The 24,877-nt window shown below is 40.8% G+C and overlaps 4 protein-coding genes across 4 annotated transcripts; 2 read left to right on the forward strand and 2 right to left on the reverse strand.

Moving 5' to 3' along the window:
* Positions 1-3: 3 nt before the first annotated feature.
* Positions 4-11,397, reverse strand: MONOS_5470p2 (putative 1-phosphatidylinositol-3-phosphate 5-kinase; the record flags this gene model as incomplete). The annotated part of the gene is made up of 2 exons (XM_067875620.1): positions 4-198; positions 283-11,397. 2 exons carry the CDS (start codon positions 11,395-11,397, stop codon positions 4-6), a joined length of 11,310 nt encoding a protein of 3,769 aa, XP_067723928.1.
* Positions 11,398-12,118: 721 nt separating this feature from the next.
* MONOS_16848 (Vps50A, component of EARP (endosome-associated recycling protein) complex) lies at positions 12,119-20,872 on the reverse strand (the record flags this gene model as incomplete). Its single annotated transcript, XM_067869716.1, has 14 exons — positions 12,119-12,463; positions 12,527-12,670; positions 12,743-12,812; positions 13,037-13,249; positions 13,328-13,398; positions 13,573-13,746; positions 14,081-19,018; positions 19,340-19,399; positions 19,650-19,722; positions 19,880-19,974; positions 20,102-20,188; positions 20,259-20,348; positions 20,419-20,576; positions 20,659-20,872. 14 exons carry the CDS (start codon positions 20,870-20,872, stop codon positions 12,221-12,223), a joined length of 6,630 nt encoding a protein of 2,209 aa, XP_067723929.1. The 3' UTR covers positions 12,119-12,220.
* Positions 20,873-20,937: 65 nt separating this feature from the next.
* On the forward strand, positions 20,938-21,708 carry MONOS_5471 (putative bud site selection protein 20). The gene is made up of 4 exons (XM_067875621.1): positions 20,938-21,065; positions 21,135-21,176; positions 21,243-21,324; positions 21,384-21,708. Exons 1-4 carry the CDS (start codon positions 20,951-20,953, stop codon positions 21,538-21,540), a joined length of 396 nt encoding a protein of 131 aa, XP_067723930.1. The 5' UTR covers positions 20,938-20,950; the 3' UTR covers positions 21,541-21,708.
* A 123-nt stretch (positions 21,709-21,831) lies between these two features.
* MONOS_5472 (putative 40S ribosomal protein S6-1) lies at positions 21,832-23,656 on the forward strand. Its single transcript, XM_067875622.1, has 4 exons — positions 21,832-21,872; positions 21,945-22,009; positions 22,081-22,247; positions 22,321-23,656. The coding sequence occupies exons 1-4, from the start codon at positions 21,867-21,869 to the stop codon at positions 23,418-23,420; spliced, it is 1,338 nt and encodes a 445-aa protein (XP_067723931.1). The 5' UTR covers positions 21,832-21,866; the 3' UTR covers positions 23,421-23,656.
* The last annotated feature ends 1,221 nt before the right edge of the window (positions 23,657-24,877 follow it).

Below are 24,877 nucleotides of genomic sequence, written 5' to 3' on the forward strand. Positions count from 1 at the left end.
GTTTCAATTGAAACCATCTTTTGATAGCTTTAATTTATCTGGCCAATCTTTCTGAACAATTAATGAGTCATATGGAGATGGAATTGGAGTGAAATACTGATTAACAGAATGAAGAAATCTCCTGCAATAATCTTTCGGTTTAATAATCGTCGGGGCAACGCTTCCTTGTCCAAGTATTCCGCTTTTCTTCACAATGGACTGAAAAAAGTCAAAAGAAAAAAAAAGAAAAAGAAAAATATTATTTTCTGATAATTCAAAATAAAAATTCAACAGAAGCCAAACCTCCAGTTGCTTGTCCAAAGTGAACATTCTGATGTAATCAATAATCCCACAAACGAGCATTTTCCGCTGTGCATCAATTCCCACCAGAAGCGAATAGTCAATGACCCTCAGCGACTCCAGGAAATGAGCATCCCGATCCACGCTCCTCATCAAATACAGCCAGTCTGCCTCTTCCAGCACAAGCTTCTCATCATACATCATCTCCACCAGGTTTGAGTCCATCAGAACCGTCGGCCCTTCCTCCTCCCTCTCGTTTAATATACCGTCCTGCGCAGGCGCTTCGTCTCCGTCGCTTTCGCCATCTTTTCTCTCCTTCAGACGCTTCTTCTCTTTCACATAGCGCGACCGCTGGCTCCCCTTCAGATCAAACTGCACTTTGATCGAATGCTCCACAAACAGATTCTTCATCACAACGAAGTGCATCACCCCTTTCTTCCCGCCTGATGCCGTCGCACGCTTCTCCATTGTGATCAGCGCAAGAAACGGGATCAGCGCAGACGGCGACCCTTCAAAGAGAGAAGGTCCATAGTGCTGCATGTATCCTCTCACATTCGACATCAGCTGCCGCATCTCCGTCGAAAAAATCTGCTTGAAAATGAACCGCCCGTCTGTCGTTTTGTAGAAGGCAGCACCAGACTTCCCGCCTTTGCCAGACATGTGGCGGCAGCTCAAAAGCGATTGTGCGAATATCCTGTTCCCAACCATTCGCGCTCGAAGCGCATAGAAATGGAGTGCAAAGTGCAGAGTCACCACCACATCGAAGTGTGTGTCTGAGATTGTCTGTGTGTAGTCATCGCGGCAGTTGAACAGCAGGCATTCGTGCTGTGCCTCAGAGGTGGGGAGGATTGGCTCGCCCAGCGGAGGAAGCAACTGTTTGCCGGGCGAGTCGGAGACTGCTGTGAATGGCGAAGGAGAAGAAGACGGAGAAGGAAGCGCAACGAAAGGAGAGCGAGGAGACAGCAGCTGTGGCGAACGAAACGGTGTCAGCTTCGGCGACATGAGCGGAGAAAGTGAATGCTTTTCTGATTCGGCTGTTGTGTGGATTGAGGCGTGCGACGGTGCAGCTGACACAATCAGCTGTGGGGAGCATCGTTCGCCTGGTTCAAATTCAGCTTGAGCTGATGGATTGAATGAAGAGAGGTCAGGCACTTGTGGAACAGGGCGAATTAGTTCAACGTCGTTTGAGCTTGCTCGGTGCTCTGCATCTTCCTTGCAAACATTCATATTTTCGTTTGAATGCTTAACTTGATCAGTTTTCTCATCATCATTATTCGCATTGCTTTCTTTTGGATTTTGGATTTGTGAATTTTCACCCATTCCATCAGCCAAACTTAAAGCATAAAGTTTTTGCGTTTCATTCGTTTGTTCAGTGTCTGCTGAGTTCTCTCCATTTCTTTCTTTTTCACTTGCCCCTTCTTCGATGCTGCTGTGAATAGCATCTGCTGCCAATTTCTGGTAAGACTGCGCAACATTCGGAAGCGGAACCAACACAGATGCTGCATTCACCCCAACTTCCTCTTTTCCAGCTGATGAATACATTGTTGAGTTCTGCGACTGAGCTAATGAAGCATGTTCTGATCCGCCTTCAATGCCAGTTGCCCTCTTCAGATCCTTCTTTTCCAATGGAGTGTTGATGAGCGCCTCTTCTGGGATTCTTTCTATTCCCAGGCATTCAGCAGCTCGCTCAACGATGTGGTTGTGGTGATCAGCAGAAAGCAGCACTGCAGCTAATATCGACGTTGGCTGCTCTTCATCCACAAACACAGCTTCTCCGTAGCGCCCACGCTCGCAATGAGGATGAAGAGAAAGTGGATTAACAGGAGCTTTTGGCCAGCTTTGGTGCATCGATGGCGGGCGCTGTGAAACAAACAAGTCAGAAAACTGGAAAGACTGAGATGCGTGAGAGGATGATTGTTGTCTGGTTGCAGTGAAAGAATGTGCTGTAGACGAAGACAATGGCTTTGAAATGGCCATGTTCGATGATGTTGAACTTGAGGATAGTGTGAAGGCAGTCTGTGACGTCTGAGGGTGTGAAGTAGGATCTGAGAAGCTGTTTACAGGTGAACTTAGAAACACTGCAGATGAAGCACCAGAAAAGCAAGAAGAAGCTGATGAAGCTGTTGCTGATGCTGTTGCTGTCACTGTTAGTGTTGCAGAAGTTGCTGATGATGGAGGCATTGTTGCACATTCAAGAGAAGGCATCGATGCAGCCGTTGAAAGAGTTGCTGCTTTGGGGAGCTGTATGTGCAAGTAGTTGTATAACATACAGATTGCTTGCTGGTATCTGCGATTGACAAAGAAATAAGTGTCTGGATGAGGAAACAGACTCATGCATGCAAAAAGGCTCTCGGTTGACACAATTTTCTTTCCTTTCTCTTTTCTCTTTCTCTTGTTTGTTCTTTCTCTCTCGTCTGCTTCAATCTCCTCTTCCATTTCCATTTTCAGTTTCATACTCATTTCTGGATCAGCTCTTTTGGTCACAATGTATGTATCTTCACCTAATTTTGTGATCCCATCCGCATTTTCGCTTTGAATTCCTTGTAACAAGGTAGTTTTTTGATTTTGTTCAGAGAAGATTTCTGGATTGTTCTCTTGTTTCTCCTTTGCCACTGAAACAATAAGACCGAGATTTTTCGAATCAACTTTTGCATCTTTCAAACTGCTTGAAAATGCAGCGTTCTTTTCTTTAGGCTCGTATTTCTGCTTCAACATCGAATGATCTGTGAGCATATTCGCGCCTGGCAGTGTAGGAAAAGTCAACGAAGGAACAGCAGGAGGCGTTCCAACCAAAGATGAAGAAACACTTGAAAATAACTCTTTGCACGTTCCAAATGCCTGCTTCTTTGATTGAACATGTTCAGAAAGTGAATCTGGGGTCTGTTGCTTTACTTCTGTCATCTCAAGCAATTTGAGTGTTCCCTTCCTGATTTCAGCTTCAATCTCCTCAAATGCCATCCATCCTGTCTCAATCGGAGCATTCAGCCAGCGCACTGCATTGAGACACCGCGACACAATTGAAGGCCTTTTACTTGCTTCGTTTCTTTCTCTCTCATCTTTTTGATTATTTTTGTGATGTTCCTTCTTCTTTGAATGAGCAAACAGAAGATGATCTCGTTCTTCTCTTGTAACTAAATTATTCTCTATTGTTGTGTTTACTGTCCTTTTCTCGCTGAAATTTTCTTGTTCACTTGCAGCACCTGTTGCAGCTGTTCCAGACGGTTCTTCCAATTCGCTCTTTATGTTTGCCACAAGTTTTTGCAGGCTTGTTTTGTTTGCTTTCTCTTCCTTTTCCATCTTCTCCATCTTCTTCTTTCTCTTCTCTTCTCTTCTCTTTCTTTTCTCTTCTTTTCTTTTCCGTTTGTTCTCCTTTCGTTTTCTTTCTTTCTCATCAATCTTTTCCAGAACTTCAATAAACTTCTTTGCATCTGCCAAATCAACTACAGCTTCTGAAGTCGATTTGTCATTCTTCATTTTGGATTCATGTTTTTTATTTGCATCTTCAATTCTCAAACCTGCTTCTGATTCATTTTTGTCTTTCTTTCTTTGCTCTTTTGAAGTAATTCCTTCGTTTTCTGCTTCTTCTTCTTCTTCCTCTTCCTCTTCTTCTTCTTCAATTTCTCCTTCTTCTTCCTCCTCTTCACCTTCTTCCTCTTCTTCTTCGCCCTCTTCTTCATCATTATCTTCCACCTCTTCTTCAATCTCTTCAACATCTCCCTCCTTTTTATCCTTCTCGTTCTCCTTCTCTTTCCTTCTCTTTAAGATTACAGAATAACCTTTCTGTACCCTCGATTGCTCTTTTGTTGTCTGAGCCAATTCTTCTCTTTCGTTCGTCTTATCATCCGACTCCAGCTGTGCTGTGAGTATCTGCAGTGCATCTTGCACTGAATAAGCCTGGTTGCTCCGTGCCTTCTCCTCCATCTCGCTCCGAAATCCCTCGGGGTCTCTGATGTTCTCCCCAAGCACAAGCCCCAGCAGATCCAAGTCCAGCACTTTGTACAGCACACTGGTTGACAGCAGCTCCTTCTTCCCTGTGTACTCCATCAGCTCTGCCACAAGCTGGTTCAGCTCTTTCTCTTCGCTGCTGTTGTTCGTGGAGCTGTCACTTTCGCTGTCGCTTGAGGAGAGGGGGAGGAGCGAAGAGGAGGATAAAGAAGAAGAAGAGGAAGAAGAGCAAAAAGAGGAAGACGAAGACGAAGAGGAAGATAATGATTGGCCTTCTGATTCATCATCAGAGCCATCTCTTTGTGCATATTTACTTGAATCGTCATTTTCAAAGCTTCCATCTGCATTTGACTTTCGCTTTGATTCCAAAGATGATGAGGAAAAATTAGAAGATTGTGTGCTTGAATGGGAAGGCACAGGTGAAGGAGAATAAGAAGGAGAACGAGAAATTGAAAGTGCCATTGAAGGAGAAGGTGAATGTGAAAGCGAATGAAGCTGTGTGTGTGACTGAGATCTGGTTCCTTTGCCATTAAAAGAAGTGAACAAGGGCACTTTTGTGTGATGCGTTGAGTGAGATGTGCTATGATGTGAAGCTGCTGATCGTGATGAGGATGAGGACGAGGATGATGACGACACTAATGATTGATGATGTCGACGATTGTGTTGCATCGGCAGCTGTTGTTTGTGAGGTGACAGCTGAAATGGCTTGGAAGTTGGTGTTTGATGAAATGAGTCTGAAGCGTTGCTGGAAATTGCGTCTTGGCTGCGTGAAATGTGGCTGTGAAGATGTTCAAGAGAAGAACTCGAATGAGAAGTTGTCAGGCGGCTGTGGTGGCGCCGACGAAGGCGAATGTGATGGTGGAAGCGGCGAAAACGTATGTGACGCGGAGAAAGGCTCGTATTATTGACTTGGGTGGATGGAGTGGAGCTTGCAGTGTTTTCCTCTTTATTTCCTTTCGAAGAAGAAGGCAAAGCTGGCTCATCGGCCCGAGGAGCAGGCGAAGGCGATGAATGATGAGTTGCTTCGCCTTTTCTTCTGGTTGTGCTGTGTGACTTTCGTTCATGTTCGGCTTGTTCTGCGAGCTGTTCTTTGTTTTTCGCTGCATCTGCTGCAGCCATCTCTGCCTTTCTTTCTGCCCTTCTTTCTGCCCTTTGTTGTCTTCTCTTTTGCTTCTCTTCTTTCCTCTGAATGCGCTTTTTGGCTTTTCGGCGGCGATATTCCAACAGGATGCTCGGGATGACAGCAAGAAGACGCGACAAAACGGTATCAAAGCGATTCTGCCACGTTTCAAACAGACTGGAAAGTTCGCATTTGGCTTCAGAAATCGCAAAGAAAGTGGACAAGCTGATGTGCCTGCTGTCAAAATCTCTGTTTTCAACTGAAAGAATCGAAGATTTGTTTGAACGGCAGTCAGAGATTGACTGTGAACTTCCTGTTTTTGGAGAAGAAGTGTTGTTTGCTTTCTTCTCCTCTTTCTCTTCGTTGGGCTCTTCGGGTGTGATAAACAGCTCCTCCTGAAAATATGCCTCGTTGATCAGGCTGAACATCCTTTTGGCGTCCTTCACCAGCATCATTCGATATGGATGCAGAATCTCCTCCACTTTGCTTCCAATCAGAGACGCTGACTCCACCCGCAGCCACACACACCACAGCAGCATGGCAGATGAATGGTACAGAGCAGATCTGTTGAGCTTGAACCGCTTCATCTCTTTGTTTGTGTCAAAGAAGCCTCTGCTTTGTGGTGTGCGCAGCGTTGAAGGAAGAAATGGAGTGTGCTGAAAGACAACAGACAACCCACCGAAAGTAAAGTGAAAATTGGCATTGCGAAAGTCACCGTGGCAGCACTCAGTCTGCACAAAGGGAGAGAGAAAAGCTGTCGTTGGCAAAGAAGGAGAAGACGATAAATGAAGCAAAGAAGGATTCAACTGTTGTGGTGCTGTGGTGATTGCAGAAGTGTTCTGTTGAGACGATTCAGAAAAGTGAGGGGAGAAGGAGGTTGGCGAATGCGTGGGAGAAAGAGAAGGAGATTTGCAAGGTGAAAGATCGGGGTTGCTGCTCTGGATGAATGTCAGCGCAGGAGAAAGTGCAGCACTTCCCACATACTCACTATCACACCTCTCCACAGCAGCGGCGTCGCAAAGCGGAAGCTCCTTCCACTGCTTCTCATTCAAAGTGGTGAAGACGGAGCCATCTTCAATGTTCGAGTCCAGTTGGCTTCTGAGAACAGGCAATGTTTCTTTCATGTGGATCACAAAGGGGATGCTTTGCGTGCTGCTTGGCTTGACTTCCATTGGTTGTTGGCTTGAATTCAATTGCAAATTGTCTGCTTGTGCGACTCTGGTTATTTTTGTGTCAGTGTTATCTTCTGCTTCATTGTGGTTGTTGGTATCTGAAGAACCAGGAACATATTTTGATTGCATTGCAGAAGGAGACGCAGAAACAAAAGAAGATAAAAGCGATGGACTCTTTTTCTTTTCATTTGGAGCATTTGCATTGGGATCGATATGGCAGGGCTCTTTCAAGGCAGTGGAGAGCATTGACAGAGGCACTTGAAACAGAGCAACAGGAGGTTGCTTTGAAGATTTTGAAGAAGAGGAGGAAGAAGATGATGATGATAATGCTGAAGATGATTGTGGAGGTGGAGGAGACGATGAAGGAGAAGTTGTCAATGCTGTTGATGTCGAAAGAGAAGAGGAAGCGGAAGAAGAAGATGATGACGAAGACGAAGACGATGAACCAGAATAAGAGAAAAAGCGGTGTGTTGAGCTCCCAGTTGTTTGAGCTGCCGCAGCCTTTGGCGGTTGTGCAGAAAGTGATGCCTGTGCAATTGCATTGCTGCTTGGGTCAAACACCCACGGCACCATCTGCTGTGTGCTTGCATTCACAATCAGATTCAGAAAGCGCGCAAGAGGCAGCGCGAGGATGCTGTCAGCTACTGCCACACGAGGAGTCAGCTGCCTTTTGCACTTGCTGCACTGCATCCACATCACCACAGAGTTCTCGCTCCTTCGCAGCTTCGTCGCTATTTCTTCCATCGACACCACAACACGCGACCCGAGCCACTCGAAGGAGTCGATGTGCTCCAGTTTTGGTCTGCCGCAGATGGCGCAGGCAGAGTGCGGATGAAGGCGAGTGAGGATGTAGTGCCCGAGGGTGTGCACAGGCAGCTCCTGTACTGTGCCCAGCTGCATGCGGCACGCAGTCGTGCAGAAGATGCGGGGGTTCGTGAGACGCGACGAGAAGACTACTGAAATCGAATGGGAGGACAAGAAATCTAAGGGGAAAGAGAAACTGGGGAGGGACTGTTTTTGAGAAATGTTTGTTGATTCAGATGAAAAAGTTGATGTGGTTAGAACATTGTTGGATGAAACAGAAGTTTTTGTATATTTCAATTGAGTGTCTGTTGATACTGCAGAATATTGATTTGTTTGTGTGTTCTTTTCTTTCGTAAGATCCCTTGAACTGCTTTCCAAAGAATACTCAGAACGATTCAAATTGTTGTTTGCTTTGGGCTTTGACTCTTCCGATTCTTCGCTGCTGTCTGAATCACTTTTCGCTTCCTGATCTTTGTCAACATCTTTGCTTGTCCCATTTGAAATGTCTGCTCCATCGTCCGCACGTCGAGTTGTGCTGCTCTTTTGCTCATTTTCTGCCAATGAGTTTGATAGAGACGGAGATTGAGAATTTGGCTGGCTTTTAACAGAAACAGAAGAATTCGTGATTGTTTCCTTTGATGGCGTTTGAGCAGAAGTCAAAGTGACTACCGAAGGCGCATAAAATACATTTATATTTCCCATCACTGAAGTTATGGAAACATCATTCTGTTTTGGTTGCTCATCTGATGTTTTGTGATCGTCTGCAAATGAAGACAAAGATAATGTTGATGAATAGTTGTTAGGTGAAGTTTCATTGGGTGCTGAAAGCAGTTGCCTTTTGTGTGTTTCAACTGTCGAGAAAGAACTTGAATGAAGAGTGATTCTGCAGAACTGAGTAAGCGGTAGATGGACAAGAATGGGCGATGAATAGTTCTCAACAAACGAACAGAAAGAAGCCGAAGATATTATTCTCTGAAGCTGCGAATAGGAGCTGACAGCCGTGCGGGAGGGATAAGGCAAAGAAGATGACTGCTTCAAATACTGCTGTGCCAATGATGTCTGAACCAAATGTGTTATTGGATTTAGTGAAGAGTCTTCATTTGGCGGATCAAACTGTATGTATGAAGGATCAAACAGCATAAACTTTGATTGACTGAATTTATCCTCAGACGAAATTTTCTGAGCCGCTGTGTCTGTGTAAAAATGCTTTGTAATGCGAACTTGATCTTCAGTGATTGCATTACGTTCTCTGGGAATCGAAGAAATACCCGCAGGTCTTTGCTGAGAGAGAATGTCAATCGGACAGTCCAGCAATTGCAGCCATTTTGGATCAAATGGTGAATGTGGAAATGCAGTCTGTAAATGATTTGATTTTTGGTATTGCGTCTTGTTTGAATGAAATGTGTTAAGTTTAGAAGAAAGCTTCCTCTCTTTTCTTTCTGATTCAGAAATTTTCTTTCTTTTGATTGCAAATATGAGGTTCCGGATGTGCAAAAGAAGTGAGTGAAGCGCAGCACGAATGCTGAATGAGTACTTATCAAGTCGAAACACTTTCTCTGTCTCTTGCTCTTCAGATGCTTGTTCAGATTGAAGTTTGTCATTGTTACTTTGAATATCATTTGCTGCTGTGGTGGTTGCAACTGTCTGTTTTGCTGCTTCTTCATCAACGTTCTTTTTGGTTGATGGAAGAGAAGAAGTCAATGTGCCTATCAACGATGCCAGTGAGTTTAACAGCACAGCAAGCTGGTACAAATTGAACATGTCAACTGTGCGCTCAGACAGCTGACTCTGAAACGAGATGGTTGATGCAATAAATGCCTGACTGTTCTTGCAGTGTTTGAGAAAAACAGGAGAAAGCTGAGATTTCTCACTGTTTGAAGCAGTAGCCAATTGGTTTTCAGCAGCACAGACAGAATTAGCAGCAGAACAAGGCGAATCTGATGTCATCTCATCTTTCGTATTAATATTGTTTCTCATAAGTTTCATTGGGTGTATCATCATCATCATTGCAAGGTCGATGTCAGCCACTGCAGTCCGTGCCAGTGTGATTCCGATGCGGCACACTTTGATAGCGCGCTTACGAACAAAACGAGGAGAGCCCTGGATGACAATTGTGGTCACACGAGGAAACGATTTGGTGTTCAGAAACAGAAAATATCGAGATTTTCTGAAACAAGAACTCCTTTTGGTTGAAGAGATGCCATTTTCCTGTTGGTAGATTGCTTTTGTTTTTTCTTCTGTTGCTGATTGTTGTGCAGTTGAAGAACTCTTGACTGAGCTGTCTACACAAAGGCGATGCATATACTTGAGAGGTATTGGAGTGATAGAACTCATCAAATGTTTCCCATGACTGCTATTCTGTGTAATAGTTCTTCTGTTATTTATCTTTTCTTGAGATTTGACTGACGACTGAAAGGAAACAGGAGGATCTGTCTTTATTCTTGCAAAGTTCATCTCTTCAGAGAATTCATCTGACAACTCTTCAAAGTCATTGTCTTCGTCATCTGAATCAAACATTTGTTCGTATTCCTTATTTTTCAGATCTTTTCTTTTTCCTTTTGTTTTATTCCATGAATTTTCAAATTCTTCGTTTTCATTCTCTTTCTCTTTCTCTTTTTCCTTTCCAACAGCAATTTCTCTTTGTTTCTTCTTCATCTCCATCCACTCCCTCATCTTCAGTTCTTTATGCAACTCATTAATCGATTTTTCTCTCTCTGCGTCTTTACCCACATCCACAAACATCCAGCTGTCACACCATCCAATTGCCCCTTCCCGTAACTCCTCTCTTGTCGTCGCTATCCGCACGCCCAGCGCCACAGACACAGCAACCAGCCGAGACAGTGGCAGAGGTGCTGTGACTGTCACGCCGCTGCGGATGAGCGAGCGCAGAAGAGGCAGCGGAAGCGCAGTGGCTGTGATGATCAGCGTCACCCGCAGCGACATTAAAAGACGGAGGAGAAGAAGGATTTGGTTCGGTTCTTCTTGGAGATAGGCACCCATTTCGATATATTGGGAGAAGCGACTGCTGGATGCCATTGATCCATCGGAAATAAACTCATCAGACGCTTCTCTTTGAAATGGGAAGACAGGCATCGTCGAGGTAAAAGAAGAGGCAGATGGAGATGAGGAAGATAACAAGGAAGATATCATCGGAGAAGGAGGATTAAATGGTGGTTCAGAATATGACGACTTCACATTTTTCGGTCTTTTTCTTGCTTCTTCTCTTTTCAGAGCGATGTGTCTGTTGAGCTCGCTCATCCAGTCCACGTTTAGCAGAATGACACGCGCATTCACTCCGTTCTGGTTCATTCGAGCATCGCAAGGTGCAATCTCCAGCATCACACCATCCCACAGGAACGAGTCAAGAGAAGGGCAGCATCCGCCAGGCAGCTCTCGCACGAAGATCCGCGAGACCTGCGGGGAATGCAGATTGGAATGGAAAGAGACAGGTGTCGAGTGGCATAGCAGCCGCTGGCCTGTCTGAAAGGATGCAGTTGTTGGAGCATTTGGGTGCTCTTTCTCTTTTGATAATGCAAAAAAGATCAAACTTAACAGAAGCCTTGGCCAAAGAATGCTCAGTCCAACGCAGCGACAGATAGAGCTCAGCATGTCTAGCAAGCGGGATTCTGCCATAAGCTCAAAGATTCTGCGCCTAAAAGGAAGAGGAGAAAGAGACTTCGCATTGAAGGCAGTTAAAAGCGAAGATATGAAAGAAGGGGGAAGAATGTTGGGAACAGGGCTTTCTCTTTTTGGGAATAACAATTCCAGTTCTGCAAGTATGCGATTCAGAGCTGGTTTTCTGCTGTTTTCTGATAACTCTATCAACTGAGCTTCTTTTCTTTTGTGCTCTGCAAGGCTTTTAAATGTGTTTTGATACTCATCTGGATGTAAAGATGCATAATTCACATATCGTCGATATGGAAACAGTTGTTGTATTGCAGAAGGAAACGCACATTCCGTAACTAAAAATGCATGTTGTCCGCGGTAGTCAGGGAATATATCACGTTCATGTGGCAATGGATGTTTTCTGTGTAAAAAAGTGAAATTTAAGAGAGGTTTGTTGAAATAATAGCGCATTTGAAAATCGTTTCTGAAAATTCTTCGAGAGACGAGCGACACAGGTTGGTATGTCATCAAGCTTTCAATTTCTCTTTGAGTTGTATTTCGATGAAAATCACCTTCTGAGGTACTTTTACCATTTTCAAGAAACTGATCATCATTTTCAGTCAAATCTTCATCACAACTTCGTTCAATGCTTGCAAGTGAAAAATTGTTCGCGTATTCTCGAAAGTTTTCTTTGAAATTGCTGAGTGGAATTTGTAATTTTTCGCAGTTTAAACAAATTCTTACATCTTGATTTTGTCCTTCAAGTTGAATGGAAAAGGAACGACAACATTTCGTGCAAAAAGATTTATTACAATAATCGCAAGTAAGTCCGCGAATAGATTTCGTAAATTTTGATCCGCATTTTTGGCAAAATAAGGTTGAAGAATAATGTTCTTTTGGCTTTTGTTGGATATTTCTTTGGCCTAACTGTGCTGTTTCTTCAAATGAAAAATATGATGGATTATTTGGTGTGTTATTTCTTTGAGGGTTTGAAGGGTTTGTTATTGGTTCTGATGATTTATTTGATATTTTTGAAGAAACAACTCGAGTGCAATCAAATAAAAAATCAGTTTCAAGCTCAGGCGAAGAACATCGAAATGAGATGTATTTTGATTGATACATCACCGCGACATGTTCGAGCAAATGGAGAAAATTATTATTTTTTGAATAAAAAGAAAAACTCCCATACACATAAAAATACTTTAATTTTGATTTTTCCTCAACGAAAAAAAAAAACACAAAATAATATACAGAGATGAAATGTTAGAATTCTCTCAAAATTTAACAACAAAGTTCATTCATCTGCCCAAATGAATATTGGTAGAGGAGGAAATGAAGGACAGTTGTGAGTTAATGAAACAGGAAACATGTATTTAGAAGGTTGGGAATTATCTTGTTGAACAATTCTGTGCGTATCTTTCAATTTCATGCCCTGACATGCACTATCAATTGATTGGTGAAGTGAAGTTATTTCTTTTTTCATATCTCTCTTTTCAGAAAGAGGACTAAGAGCAACTATGGTGTGGTAGTGCTTTGGCTAAACAAAAGTTCATTAATAAAAAGAAATTATTATCAACTTTTTCAAAAATTATTTTCAAACTTGGTAATATGGATTTTGAAGAACCCATTCCTCAATTGCCAATGGTGAATCCATGAATGTGATAACTTGTGAAAAGCTCTTAAGATTTGTTAGTCTAGCTGACAAAGGTTTAACATCTGCTGGGGCAACAGAATTCAGTGAACTCTAAAAAATTTTTGTTGATAATTTTTGAATAAAAAAATAATTAAAAATTTAAACAAAACATTGGAAACAAACCTCAATTGATGCAATATCAATTCCCATCATGTTTCTTCCAGCTGGTGATATTTTCTTTATCCTCGAATACCTATATGAAAATAAAAACGAAAATGAAAAAAAATTAATATTATTAAAAATCTCAAAAACAAAAAATGGAAAAATAAAAGTTTGGAGTGTGCGGGCTTCGATCCCGCTGCCTCTCGCATGCGAAGCGAGCGATCTACCAATTGAGCTAACACCCCATACCGAAACAAAATTTATCATTTCATTTTTGTTATTAAAAATTTTCTCTTTTGTCTCTTTTTAACAAACCCTTCCAAAACAACTTCAACCATATGTTCCAATGCACTCTGCCAACAACATTTTTTGAAATTTAAGCTAAACTGTTCTGGTAGCAAGTCTCTGTTTGACAATATCTCAGACGACTTTGTAACTTGATCCAGCTTTTCTTTAAATTTGCAGAATTCTGTTGTTATTGTTCTTACATAGTTATTGCAATCAGTTGTCATATCACGAACATTCCAACTATAAGTGAAATAAACAAACAAATTATAAGATTGTTTAAATTAAGATAAACAGTTAAAATAAAAAGTGGCTTCATACCTTATGCGCTCGATTTCAATTGGTACCTTTTCGAGATTTATTAGTGAAATTGCGATGTTATGATAGATAATCTGTATGCACATTGATATGTTATATTCACATAATAAAATAGAGAAATAATAAATATTATAAATAATAATAATAATTTGCTCAAATAAACAAATTTCAATAAAAAATAAAAAAAAATAAAAAAAAAAAAAAAAATGAAAATTTTTCATTTTCTATTTATCTTCAAAAACACAAACCGCTCTTATTTCCTGAGCTTTCTCAATGAGTGAATCGAAAAAAGAGGAGTGGAGCGCCTTCTGATCAGCAGGCGTCAGAAATGGCAGGAAAAACGACTTCAGAGAAGAGATATAAGCAGCAAGTGTGGCTAGTGCTTCTGAGGCAACAAGTCGTTGATTGACAGTTGTGGGGGACTGAGGAAGGAGAACGAGATGGAAAGAGAGAGAGAAAAAGAAAGAAAGAAAGAAAGAAAGAAAGAAATAGATGAAGGACAAAAAAATAAAGGAATGAATGAAATAAACGTTTTTCAAAAAATATAGAACAAATCCACATTATAAAAATAAAATAAAATAAAATAAAATAAAAATAGAGAGAGAGAGAGAGAGAGAGAGAGAGAGAGAGAGAAAGAGAAAGAGAAAGAGAGAAAGAGAAAGAGAGAAAGAGAAAGAGAGAAAGAGAAAGAGAGAAAGAGAAAGAGAAAGAGAAAGAAAGTTCTTCGCATTCAATCAAATGAGCAAATATCCATACTCTGAGTGTGAGTGCAGGGATTATCGACTCCATCGTGAATTCCTGTGAAAGAGGGCTGTTTTGTGGGTATGTCGAAGGAATCGCCACGCCAAAGGGTATTTCCAATGGCCCATCGCCTTGTTTTCCTGCAGCAGAAACAGAAGAAGAAGAAGAAGAAGAAGAAGAAGAAGATTGGCGTTGTTGTTGAGAAGAAGAAGAGGAAGATGATGATGATGATGATAAAAGTGCGGGTGAATTCACATATCCACTTAGTCCCAGTGGGGAAGCAGAAGGTGGAGGAGAAGAAGGAGAGAAAGAAGAAGAAGAAGAAGAAGAAGTGAATGTCTCCTTCACCGATGAAAAGAACTTTGACACTCCCTTTTCGATGTCATTCATCACGCTGCTTCCACTCGACCCGTCTCCACTTTTCGTTTTGCCTCTCTTCCCTCCTCCAATCGCTACAGAACCAGCACTGCCAACCAAACTTCCCCCTCCTCCTCCTCCTCCTCCTCCTCCGCTTCTATCGCCCATCATCCTTCCTCCTCTTCCCCTGATGCTTCCAAACCCTCCATTCCCTCCTCCTCCTCCTCCTCCTGCAATTATCCCTCCTCTCTCTCTTTCCCTCTCCCTCTCCCTCCCTCTCCCTTCATACTCCTCCTCTTCCTCTTCCTCAGCGGTTCTTGTCTCGCTCAAATAGTCCATCCTTCCATCGCTCCTCATCCTCAGCGACCCATCTGCCTCTGTCAGTTGTGCATTCGCCATCGCATTCCCCATCTCCTGCGACGTCTTCCAGTCCAGCCTGCCCTTCTCCTTCCACCCTCCTCCTCCTCCTCCTCCTCCTCCTCCCATCTCTGTTTTGCTCCCTCTGCTCCCTCTCTCACTGCCCCACTCATCAGACGTCGCAGTCTCACTCCCTTGTGACATCGTTTCCGCTCCGTCTTCTTTGTTTCTCGTCAGCTTCTTCTTCATCCGCTGGAACAGCCCCATCTTCTTCTCCCCTTCATACACACCTGAACCTTCTAACACCATCCGCCCCATCGGTGCTTCGTTTAGACTGGCAGACGGAGAGACAGGAGGAGAATAAGAAGAAGAGGAAGAAGGGGAAGGTGAAGGAGAAGGAGAAAGAGACAAACGATGTGATGCCGGCTGTGACGAAGCAGAAAGTCTGTCTTCTTCTCTGTTGTTGTTGTTGCTATTGCTGCTGACGCTGATGTTTGGTGGATTTCCTATTGCTCCTCTTCCGCTTCCTCCTCCTCCTCCTCCTCCTCCTCCTCCTCCAACATTACTGCTAACATTATTGTTATTACTATAACTACTATTACTATTGCTGTTACTTCCTTTCATTCCATACACATCAGACATGGCGCGTGTGTGAGCAGCAGCGACTCTCTTCGAAACAGGCGGTGATGTTGCATAGACAGCAGGCGGAGAACGGCTGGTTGGAGAGAGGGGGGGCTTGAGGGAAGAGACAGAGAGAGAAGAAAAGGAAGAAGCAGAAGAAGAGGAGGAGGAAGAGGAAGAGGAAGAAGAGGAAGAAGAAGAAGCATTTGAGCGAGAAGAAGAACGAATAGGAGAAGCGCCATAGAAAGTAGGGCGGGGGATAGGGGAAGGGGCGAGGGAGGCAGCCATTGAGGAAGAGAGGGGGAAAACGACAGGACAAGAGAGATGGAGGAATTCGCGAACAAGAAAGCGAGCGAGGGGAACAGGGAAGAAGAGGAGGAAAGGGGGGAAGACTCCTGGGGGAAGGCGAAGGGAAGGCAAGTCGAAGAAAGGAGAAGAAGGAGGAGGGAGGGAAAGAGAAGATGTGACAGGTGGGGTGAAGGCGGTGAGGGTGAGGTTGGGAGGGAAGAAGGGAGACTGGGGTTGAGGTTGAGAGGAAGAAGAGAAGGAAGAAGAAGGAGAAGGAGAAGAAGAAGAAGAAGAAGAAGGAGAAGGAGAAGATGCGTTTGACGCAGAAGGGAAGAGAGAAGCAGAAGAAGGAGGAACAAATGTTGACACGTTGGATGAAGATAAAGTTTGAGGGGGAGCACCTGAAGATGGAGTTAAGCTATCATAAGGAGGAAGAGTGGGAGAAGGAGAAGAAGGAGAAGAAGAGGAGGAGGAAGGAGAAGGTGAAGGAGAAGTCGAAGGAGAAGGCGAAGCAAGCAAAGACGCAGAAAAAGGAGAAAGAAGAGAGAATTTCTGAGTTCTAAGTGCTGAAAAGAGCTGGCTGTAAGTCGCAATTTCATTCGCGTTCTGAGTGAATACAGTGTTGTAAGCAAAAGAAGAAGAGGAAGAAGAAGAAGAAGACGTGAAAGCTGTCCAAGTGGAAGAAGAAGAGGAAGAAGAAGGAGAAGACGTGGCTAATCCAGCATGATCAATATGCGGAGCAACATGAGAAGGCAGAGAGAAAGGAGAAAGAGGACGAGAAGGAGCAATAAACGCAGCGGTGGGCAAAGCGAAGAGGGAAGAGACAGAAAAATGGAAGATGCGGAAGAGCTGGGAGACTGCGTAGAGGATGTCGGGTGCCAGCACAGGGAAGGAAACCATCAGTTGGAGGAACTGGATGGAGGTGTCAAGGACACGATAGCTGAGGGTGGTGAAGACGTGGTAGGAGGAGAGCAAAGGAGAAGGGGAAGGAGAAGGAGAAGGGGAGGGGGAAAGAGAAAGAGGGAAAGAAGGAGAAGGAGAAAGGGAAGATAAAAGAGATTTGCCACTGGTCAATGCATTTGATTGAGGTTGAGGTTGAGGTTGAGTGATGAAGGAATCTCTGTTCATAAGCTGTCCATCTTCAGTGCTGTTTTCTGAGGAAGGATGAGAAGAAGAGGAAGAAGAAGAAGAGAAAGAAGGCGAAAGAAGAGAAGGAGAGTGAAGTGAAGGCGCCAAGTGCATCGAAGGAGAAGTCGGAGGTGTTGGTGAATGTGCTCTTCTTCGGCTGTCGTTGCGAGTGGTGAGGGAAGACGGAGATTGCAATAAAGATGAAGAAGAAGATGATGATGATGATGAAGAGGAGGAGGAAGAGGAAGAGGAAGAAGAAGAAGAAGGAGCAGCCAATACAACAAAGGGAGTAGCTACTGCTGTTGTGAATGGGTTGCCGTATGAGCTGATCTTCTGCTCAAACAGACGAATCGCTGGATGTGCTGAGTCTACAAGCGACGCTGGCACAAAAGAAGAAGAAGAAGCAGAAGAAGAAGAAGAAGAAGAAGAAGAAGTGATTCCACTACCAATTGCAACAGAACCTCTTCCCATTCCTCTTCCTTCTCTTCCTCTTCCTCCTGCCAATGATGCAGCAGCCACTGCAGATGAAGCTGGCATTCCCCTCACAGACAAGGCAGGCTTCTTCACAAGCGCCCCGTCCTTGTCAATTGTGACTGTATCCAGTGGAGGCAAGAGAGGCATCGGCTGTTCATTGGCAATGCTCCCTGTGGCTCCTCTTCTTCCTCCTTGAATGTTCTCTTCTGCTTCTTCTGCTTCTGCTTCTTCTTCTTCGTATTCTTCACTCACTTCTTCATATTCGGATTCCCCTTCTTCTTCCTCTTCCTCTTCTCCTTCGTTCGTCGTTACACCATCAGCATTCACCCGGCCATTCCCTTTTCTATTGTTGTTATTATTATTCCTTCCATCATTTACTGTCTTCTGAACAACATCTCCTTCTCCTTCTCCTTCTCCTTCTCCTTCTCCTTCTCCACTTCCTCCCTCCATCTGCAACTGCATCTGCTCCATCTCCTTCTCCTCCACCACCAGCATCGTGTCCCTCCACTCCTCCGTCACCTCGTCCCCCAGCTCAATCGCCTTCATCACAAATCGTGTGGTTTCAAACGGTTTTGGATACACCTCCCACACTTCTCCCTTTGCACATTCACTCACACAGCTCAGCTGCTCCTTTTGGAAGGCGAGGAAGAAGCGCTTCGCCTGCTGCTGCATCAGAAGCATCAGCTGTGTGGAGAAGCGGCCAAACCGACCAAAAGGTGGGGTGACACGAGGAATGTAGTCGACTTCGACGCTTTCGTCGTCGATTTCTTCATCTTCTTCGTTTTCTTCTTCATTTTCTCTTTCTTTTCCTTCTCTTTTTATTCCTTCTTCTCCTTCTTCTCCTTCTTCTCCTTCACTTCCCTCTAAACTGTTTGGTGCTTGCTCATCTCCGCTGGATGTATTGTTGTTTTCTCCATCGGTACTTTCATCTGCAGAAGAAGAAGAAGAAGAAGAAGAAGAAGAACTTGAATTCGGTTCTTTTGCTCTTCCTTCGTCTCCTTCTCCTTCTCCTTCTCCTTCTTTCTCTCTGTTTATAGCATTCACTTCAACTTTTCCTTTTCCTTTTCCTTTTCTCTTTTTCTTTCCTTTTCCATCGTTGTCTGCTTCATCATCATCATCTTCTTCTTCTTCTTCGCTAACAGCCTCCCCATTCTCCTTCGCAAAGCACCTTCTTCTCCTCTTCTCCTCCATATTCCTCTTCTTCTCTCTCCTCCTCTTCCTCGCCTCCTCCCTCCTCGCCTCCTCCTCCTTCCTCCTCTCCTCCTCCCTCTTCCTCTCCTCCTTCTCCTTCTCTGTCATCATCAGCACCTCCGTCCCCCCACTGAACAGGTCCCCAACCGCGCCGAACCTCCCCAGCAGCACCCAGAGTGAGGCAAACTTCTCCCTCTGCGCAATGGACGGGGCAGCAGCCGCGAAGGCGTTGGCCAATTTGCGCTGGACCAGGTCCCACAGGTCGATGCGCCAGGCAGCGAGGGAATGGGCGAGGACAGGGCCAAAGGAGAAGCGGTGCTGGTGGGTGATGGCGGCGATGTGGATGCGGTGGAAGGCGAAGAGGAGCTCACAGAGAGCGAGGAGGAGGGCCTGGATGAACTGGGGGAAGAGGCGGGATGGGACGGAGGAGCAGAGGTCGCTGAACTCGGAGCGGTGGAGGGGAGTGGGGTGGGAAGAGGAAGAGGAGGAGGAGGAGGAGGAGAAAGGAGAAGAAGAAGAAGAAGAAGGAACGTTGGCCTGATTGCGGATGAGAGAATGTGGATGAGAAGAAGAAAAGGGTATAAATAGAGGGAAAATGTTTGAAATGAAAATAAGAGAGAGAGAGAAAGAGAGAGAAAGAAAGAAAGAGAAAGAGAAAGAGATATATAATGACATATTAAAAATTGTGTCCATAACAATGTTGGAATTTTCGAAATGAAAATGATCACAAATAAATACATTTTTTCATATATATTTTTTCTTTAACCTTTTCTTATTATTTCTCAAAATAAACAAAAGAAGAAGAATTTTCATATTTTTTTTGATATTTTTATTCATTTTCATTTCTCATCAACAAACCTTCAAGAAATTGAATGTCGCGTCGTGTGCGTCCTTGTTCAGCCTTGTGATGAAGATGTTCTTGGATGATTGGGTTGACAAATCAATTGTTAGTTTTGTGATGATTGGTGAAAAAATAATTTTTATATTTTTTTGTTTGTTTATTGACAGTTTTTGAAGAAAGTGAAGGAATTGATAAGACGCAGAATTGGTATGAAAGGAGAGAAGGAGGTTTTAAAAAATAAATAAATAAATAAGAAAAAGTTTAATTTAAAGAATATTACAAATAATATTTTGAAAATAAAATAAAATAAAATAAAATGCAGCAAACTTTAAAGTGATCCTGGGGATCGATGCTGAGCGAGACATCAATTTGGAAAGGAAGCTTTTTCACATCTTCGAAACTGATTTTTCATTAAGCATATTCAAAAAGTTTATAAAAAAAATAAAAGGAAAGAATTCAAATAAATAAATTAATTAAATAAATTAAATTAATTAATTTATAAATTTTATAAATAAATAAATAAATATTCGATTGGTCAAAATAAATTGATTTCAAACCCGGCCATAACAGATAAAAAATCATGCTCATTGAATGTGTTGCAAACGTCAGCAAGCATGTACTGCATGTGATTTACCATTCTTGTTGCATTTTCCTCAGTTGAAGAAAAATAACAATTGTTAGAAAATTAGATAATGAACGGAAAAAATGAAAAATATATAATGCAAGCAAATGTGGATTAAAATACGATAATATATCAAAACGGAACAGTGCGAACATACCACAAGCTTTGTTTCATAATAGCGCAAAAATGTAAACTCCTTAAAAAGGGTCCTGAATGATGCGCAACGTAAAATAGCTTCTAGCCCCTGTGAGATAAATATAATTTTTGTATTAAAAAATGTCAAGCAATACGGCTCTAAAATTAATTGTAAATACCGCATGGTAATCTCGTTTTAATAAGCAATCTTGAACTTCTTTCTCAATTAGACGAAGTTGTATCAATTTTTCAACAATTTCAAGACATTCCTACAAAATTACAAACCAACACACAAAAAATAATGTTGTCAAATATAAATTTTTAAATTGAAACGCAAACAGTCAAATGCTCTTTTCTGTGATACTTTTTGGAAATTTCAGCACTGTGGGTATAGAATTCATCATCAGCATCATGTAAAGCATTTCGGCTAGCCTGCACAGATGTTCTAACAATGTTCAGCTCGGTTGACACTTCTTGTATCTTTCTCATAGCAGTCACTTCATGGATATTTAATTATTAAATAAATTTATTTTTAAAAATAAATAAATTTTTAAAAATGAAATTTCAATGGTTGCAAACAAAATGCATCGTAGTTTCTTAAAACTTTTCGAGATAACAGTACACTGTTACGATGCGCTTCTTCTGCTTTAATCTGTATTTGGCGGTCAATAATTTGCATGCTTAATCTAGTTTTAGAGAGGGTCTGCATCGTCAATATAAAATCTTTATAATCTTCTAGATTAACTTCTTCATCGTTGTATTCTTGTTGACTTTGGTAAAAGCTTGAAATCATATGAACAAATAAATAAATGATCGCATTTTCCCACAAGCATAAAAAAATTGAGAAATAACTATATCACAAGAGATCAGAATGGGTAGAAACGCTCGTTCTCGAAAGCATTGCAAAACTAGCGGTCATAAAACCGCAAAACGTGCTATATATTTTTCAAGAGATCTTGACCTTGTGCATTCAGACGTTGAAAAAGGTTTCATAATTTGTTGTTTTGAATTTGTTATATTTGATATTATATTTGTTTATATTCTGCATATTTCAGGAAAAGCACCACCTAAAATAAACCCTGATGATGATAGACAATGTATTTTTTTATTTTTATTCTTCTATTTATTTCAATTATTTGTTAAAATATTGTGTTTTTTAATAGTTTTATGTATAACATGTTCGCGATATTTCATTGATGAGCGTTCTTTACTTGATCACAAGAGAACAAAGCAGCACAAGCGAAGGTTTTATCAGTGAAGATATATTTTGAAAAAAATATTTTCAAATTTTATTTTTTGATTAGATTGAAGGCATTAAAAGAAAAGCCGTATACCAGTGATGATGCAATTCTTGGAGCAGGAAAAGGACTTCCAAGAGCAGGATATGACGATGGTCCAGCACATCCGACAGAGCCAAAAGAAGACATTTCAGAAGGCAAAATGGACATTCAAGAAGATTGAAAATTCATTTCATAATAAATCCACAATTTTTATTTATGGAATGCCACTTCATATATTTCAATTTTTGTTTTGCTTTGAATTTTATCAATAGCTTTGAATTATAAAGTTATTTTTTTAATATTTTTTTAATGATCTTTGTAGAACAAAAAATTGATGTTGTTATAAATATTTGCTTGTCTTCTTTTTATTCTTCTTCTTCTTTTTTTTTTTTTTTTTAATCCTTGCAAATTTGAAAAAGAAAAATTTTCTTTTTCTAATTAAACTTTTTTGAATCAAATAAAATTGCGGGTTCAGATCGAAAACGATCATTTTATATTTGCTGAGAAATGAAAGTTAGAAGAACATTTATAATTTATAATTGATTGCAAAATAATAAATGTTTTAAATTCGTGTTTTATATATAGCTTAATATTTCTTATCCAGCTACTGGACAGCAAAAGTTGATTGAGATCAACGATGAGCAGAAGATGTATGTTACATTTCTCAAATTACTTTTAACACAAAATGAACATTTTATTTTTCTCTTTTTAATTCTTGAAGACATATCTTCATGGAGAAACAGATGGGCCAGGAAGTTGATGGAAGTGCTTTGGGCGAGGAATTCAAAGGATACATTTTCAAGATCTCTGGTGGAAATGACAAGCAGGGGTTTCCAATGAAACAAGGCATTTTGTCCGCAAATCGAGTTCGCATCATCCTCAAGAAAGGTATTGATATCATTACAGATTTTTAATTCAAAGAATGTTTTTGCAATCTGTAATGGTTTTTTCCTGTGATAAGGTGATAAATGCTTCCGTGAACGCAGGGAGGGGGAGAGAAAGAGAAAGTCTGTTCGTGGATGTATCGTGTCCAACGATATCTGCGTTTTGGATTTGGTGATCACAAAGAAAGGACCAAAGGATATCGAAGGAATCACAGACAAGCCAAGGCCCAGACGTCTCGGACCAAAAAGAGCTGGAAACATCCGCAAACTCTTCGGATTGCCAAAGACAGCTGATGTGAGGAAATATGTTATCCGTAGGAAGTTGCCAAAGGGAGGATCAAAGGCACCAAAGATCCAAAGACTTATCACTCCACTTCGCATTGCTCGTAAGAAGTATCTCGCAAAGAAGAAGATTGCATCAGCAAAGAAGACAACAAAAGAGCTTCTTGCATACAAGAAGATGCTTCTTGAGAAGAGAAATGAGAAGAAGAAGGAAGCCATTGAGAAGGCCAGAAGGAAGTTGCAACTCAAGAAATTGAAGGAAAAGAAAGAAGCCAAAAAGAGATGGCTGAAGAAAATTGCAAGCATCGAAAAGAAGACAGGAAAGAAATACGTAGTTGCTCCAAAGAAGCCGAAGACAAAGAAAGTTGAGGTTGTCCAAAAAGTTGATACAAAGAAATATGATGTTGATAATGTTGACAAATCACACAAAGCCGCTCCATTGCCAGCAATTTTGCTTGCTGAGCTTGACAAGAAATCAGGAAAGAAATCAAAAGCAACAAAGGGATCCGCAAAGACTGCAACAAAAGCCCCAGCAAAGACAGTTGCTCCAGCAAAGAAGGCAACAAAGGAGACACCAAAAACTGTCTCAAAGGCAAAGACAGAAAAGAAACTTGCAACAAAAGAGGCACCAAAGGAAGCAGCCAAAGCTACAAAAGAAGTAAAACCAACTAAAGCATCCAAGCCTGCAAAGGGAACACCAAAAACTACACAGAAAGCAGCTCCAAAGGCAGCCCCAAAATCCACATCAAAAGCAACTGAAAAAGTTGTTAAAAAAGCTGCCCCAAAACCAAAAAATGCTCCAGCTCCATCAAAATCTGTATCCAAGCCTGCACAAAAGCCAGCTCAAAAGTCTGATGTTAAAACAACTAAAAAAGCTGCACCAAAGAAGAAGTAAATAAATTGGTGATTTCTTTTTCCTTTAAAAATGGACATACTTCTGGTCAAAAGTTTTGGGGGGAAGAGGGCATGTTGTTGTTTATTTTCTCTGTGTTTATCATTGTTTGTTCACAATTCTGTTTTCAATTCACTTTAATCTCGGCAAATATAAAGTAGAAAATTCAATTCGTTTTTAATTAAAATGTATAATTGTATTTAGATATAACAACGAAAGATTATTAATTACTGACGAAACTGGAATGCTTGTTTACACATCAAATATAAATACAGAAACAGTTAAACATTTTCTTTTCAAAATGTGCAACTGGTTGAAAACGGTTATTCTTATCAACAAAAATCAAAAAATAAAAGATGGATAACTCATCCTTTTTGAAAGCATGCTTTTTCTCGAGTAATGAATAAAAAATATTCCTCAGTGAGAGTTGTTTGTCAAATTTTTTCAACAAAACACTTTCTTGAATAAATATTCATTATTATTATTATTATTATTATTATTATTATTATTATTATTATTATTATTATTATTATTATTATTATTATTATTATTATTATTATTATTATTATTATTATTATTATTATTTTTTTTTTTTTTTTTTTATTTTTTTGTAATTGGCTTGTGAATTTATTTCAAAATTTATTTGTTAAAAAATCTGTATGTTAAAAATATTTATTTTAATTTCGTGATCTCATTCTTCAAATTGAAAGCAAATCCTTTTTTCTTGTGAGAATGGGATTGTTGAAAATTTTGAATTCTTTGAATGTTTATTCTTTATTTTCTTTGAAATGAATTATCTTTATCGATTATTTTGAAAGCATTATTTCTCCAATGTGTTTGCTCAAGTTTGTTCGATTTTTAATAATAGTTTATACAATGCAGATTAAGTTTGTTTGTTTGAATTGACACACAGCTATTTTAAAATACCTCCACAAATGCACTTTTAACAACAATTTTCAAATCTGTTTAAAAATAGATAAATAATAAGTTGTAAGTTATTATGTGTTAATTTCACTTGCTAATATTGTAAGAAACAAAGATATAATCTCAAAATTGAAATCAATAATTTTCATAAGTGTGATTATTTTTGAAACAATTTTCTCTCATGAAAATTCCAATTAAAGAGTTGACTTTTAATATAGATAAATGTCATCTGAAAAGTTGTTTCTCCTTGCAAAAAAAGTAATTTTTTTTTCAAAGTTGCAACTCAAACATAGTTATTTAAAACATTTATCATGCTTTTTTCCTTTATTATGAATTATTCCTCTCCAAAGAAATAAAAGCTTCTCAGAATCCACACACCGAAAAAAGTTATGATTTCATAAATAATAACGTGAATATTTTCGAATTATTATTTTTGGGAAAAAACAGTAAACTTGGAGAATGCAGTTTGAGATTTATCTGTTTCACCTGCTCGTTTATCCAACAACAAAATTCATCATGATGTTTCTTAATTTTTA

This window comes from Monocercomonoides exilis (genome assembly GCF_001643675.1).
Source record: "Monocercomonoides exilis strain PA203 chromosome Unknown scaffold35-1074681, whole genome shotgun sequence".
Classification (NCBI taxonomy): domain Eukaryota; phylum Preaxostyla; order Oxymonadida; family Polymastigidae; genus Monocercomonoides; species Monocercomonoides exilis.